This window comes from Lactuca saligna, chromosome 3 (genome assembly GCF_052625555.1).
Source record: "Lactuca saligna cultivar CGN05327 chromosome 3, ASM5262555v1, whole genome shotgun sequence".
Taxonomy (NCBI): domain Eukaryota; kingdom Viridiplantae; phylum Streptophyta; class Magnoliopsida; order Asterales; family Asteraceae; genus Lactuca; species Lactuca saligna.
In genome coordinates this window covers 52345780-52348445 of record NC_136419.1, presented here as the reverse complement: position 1 = coordinate 52348445, position 2666 = coordinate 52345780, and the positions used below count along the sequence as shown (strand labels likewise).

At 31.3% G+C, this 2666-nt stretch overlaps 1 protein-coding gene across 1 annotated transcript; it reads left to right on the top strand.

Annotated features, from left to right (window-relative positions):
- The first annotated feature begins 277 nt into the window (after positions 1-277).
- On the top strand, positions 278-2367 carry LOC145036548 (Ubiquitin-like superfamily protein). The gene is made up of 7 exons (XM_078985009.1): positions 278-421; positions 515-593; positions 696-757; positions 981-1123; positions 1209-1425; positions 1564-1736; positions 2138-2367. Exons 1-6 carry the CDS (start codon positions 419-421, stop codon positions 1729-1731), a joined length of 672 nt encoding a protein of 223 aa, XP_078841135.1. The 5' UTR covers positions 278-418; the 3' UTR covers positions 1732-1736; positions 2138-2367.
- Positions 2368-2666: the final 299 nt, after the last annotated feature.

The window sequence follows — 2666 nt, the reverse complement described above, 5'->3', positions numbered from 1 at the left end:
ATATAATATGTATTTGTGGTTGTGTTAGGTTGTTGATAAATAATAAATAAAATTAATTTGATTGATTGTATATATGAATATGTCAAAAAAAAAATTATCTATTAAAAAATAATTTGTGACCAATTAATAATAAACATAATCTTAAAAACTTAAATCCGATCCAAATATAACCAGATTTTACAAGAAATCCGAATATATGATCCGGAAACGGCCTCCTTTAGGCCCATATTAACTTGCTTTGGGTTTCATGACCCAATTTGAGACTTGTTCTGCACTTCTCCGTGGGATATAAAAGAAAGGGTTATTCAGTTCGTAGTTTTCAAAAAAAATTTTGCGTATTTCTCGATAAAAATCAACTAAAGGAGTAGCGATCTATCAACGCAACACAAGAACATCATAGCTTCAATAAGAGTCAGAGATGGTGAGATTCTTCTTCTTTTCAAAATTTTGAAATCCTAAAATCATTTTTAGGGTTTCAAAATTTGATTTTAAATATTGTTTTTTATGAAAATAGGCGGAACAAACGGAAGAACTCGAACCTTTATTTGATTACAGTCGTGTTCAGCCTTTGGATGTCGTTTGCCTCGATGACGGTTAGTTCCCCTTCTACATCTGTATCATGTCGGTTGAAATATGTTTTATGAGTTTGATCTTGATCATACCAATGTAATTGGATCTTACTAATGATTATGCAGATGATTTATTGGATAGTTCTACATTGATTCCTTCCAAACGCAGGAAATCCTCTGAATCAGCTGTAAGTTCTTTTTTCTACTTACATATGCAGCTTCAGTTTGTAATCTGTATTTAAATTTGAAGTCTGAAAGGTTTTATCATTCTCTTTGGAAGAACCCTGATTATACCTAAGCAATAGGATAGGATATGCAATACCTGAATTCAATAAATCATCTCTTTTTGTCTTATCAAAGTTTTCATCCTTTTAAAGTGCTAGAGGATTTTGTGTTTTTTGGATCGGATAGGTAGAGAAGGTACAAGATGCAAGTAAAGTAATCCATATCAATGGTGGTGGTGATGATGATGATTTGGATTGGCTAGAACCACCACCCAAGGTGGTTGTTGACAAGGAAAAGCTATCTGAGAATTCAACTATAAAGGAGTTGAGGTATATTTAAAGACATATTTTTATCCTTATGTAGACTTTTGCTGTTTTTTTCTTCTTTTTAATCAGTTAAAGTTCTTATTTGTAGGCTGAAGAAACAGGAGCTGATGTCATTTACTGAATCAGCTAAGGATATGTTAAGAACTGTTGAAGAGTCTGTGAAAAGAGATCTTAAAGCCTCAATGGATTCTTCTTCTGAAAGTCCTATTCCTATTGAGAAGCCATTAAAACCTGCTGTAGAAAGACCAAAGATAGTTATCTCCATCCAAGACAAAAAAGACATGAAACAGTTTCGTGTCTACATGGTAACTCTTTCTTTCATTTCTAAAATCACAAACAAAATATCACATCATCATTCATGAATGTTTCTAATACTTCCAACCCCCTTATGAAATGATTAAGAACATATTAATCCCATCATGATTGTTTTTTCACTTTTTTAGGATGATAAATTTGAGAAGCTTTTCAAAATGTATGCTGAAAAAGCAAATTGTAAGGTAGAAAGCTTAGTGTTTTCCTTTGATGGGGACAAAATTGACCCTTCAAATACTCCAAGCAGTCTTGAGATGGAAGATGATGACATAATTGAGGTCCGTGTAAAGTCAAGTTGATCCAGGTAACCAAAGTTACATCTGTTTTTATAATCTCTCTCTTTTACTTTTTAATTTCTTTGAGTTAATGATATATTGGTGCTTGTTTAAGTTAGGTTAGGGGTTGTTTCTTTTTTACTTTATTCGGACAAGATGACTTAATGAGTTAAGCCAAAAAAAAAAAAACTGCCTTTATGTAAGGGTAAAATAGTCATTTAGTCTCATTAAGATGGTTTATTTAGTCTAGAAAAGAAACAAATGTGTACAGACATCATTACCCCCATTCAACCACTTAATCTTTATAAGACTTAACTTTTATATATATATATATATATATATATATATATATATATATATATATATATATATATATATATATATATATATATATATGTATTCTTTCTGATTGTTTTGTGTTCAATTTCAGGTTTGTGTTTTGCAGAGACTTTATATTGTATGCAAACAATTTTTTTGTTGTGAAGAGCATATGATTACTTTAATGATCTGAGTTACTATTTTGTGACACTATGTTTTCTTGTTAGACAAACTGTATAGCTTTGAATGATTGTTTTTGGAATTGTACAAAATCAAAAACAATTTTGGTTGTGAGAGAAAAACTCATGAAATGCCAAGAGATCGTAAATTTTGTCCCAATAACTTAGAATACACAAATAGGGCCTTAAATATGATTAGTTTAACTGATTTTGATTGGTTCAACCATTGTATTTTGTAAAAGAGATTCACGAGAAATGGCTGAAAGTTAGATATGCATTTAACAAAATCGTCACCATTAAAGAAAACTTGTTCAAAATAACCATGATCACTGCAAAATTGGCATCCATTGTAAAATTATTTTTTGACAAACATAATCAGTGTCAGCACCAGGCTTCGCCTTGGTGCCTACGCAAGGCTCACGACGTGAGCACCTTGTCTTACGATGTGAGAAGGCCCAGACA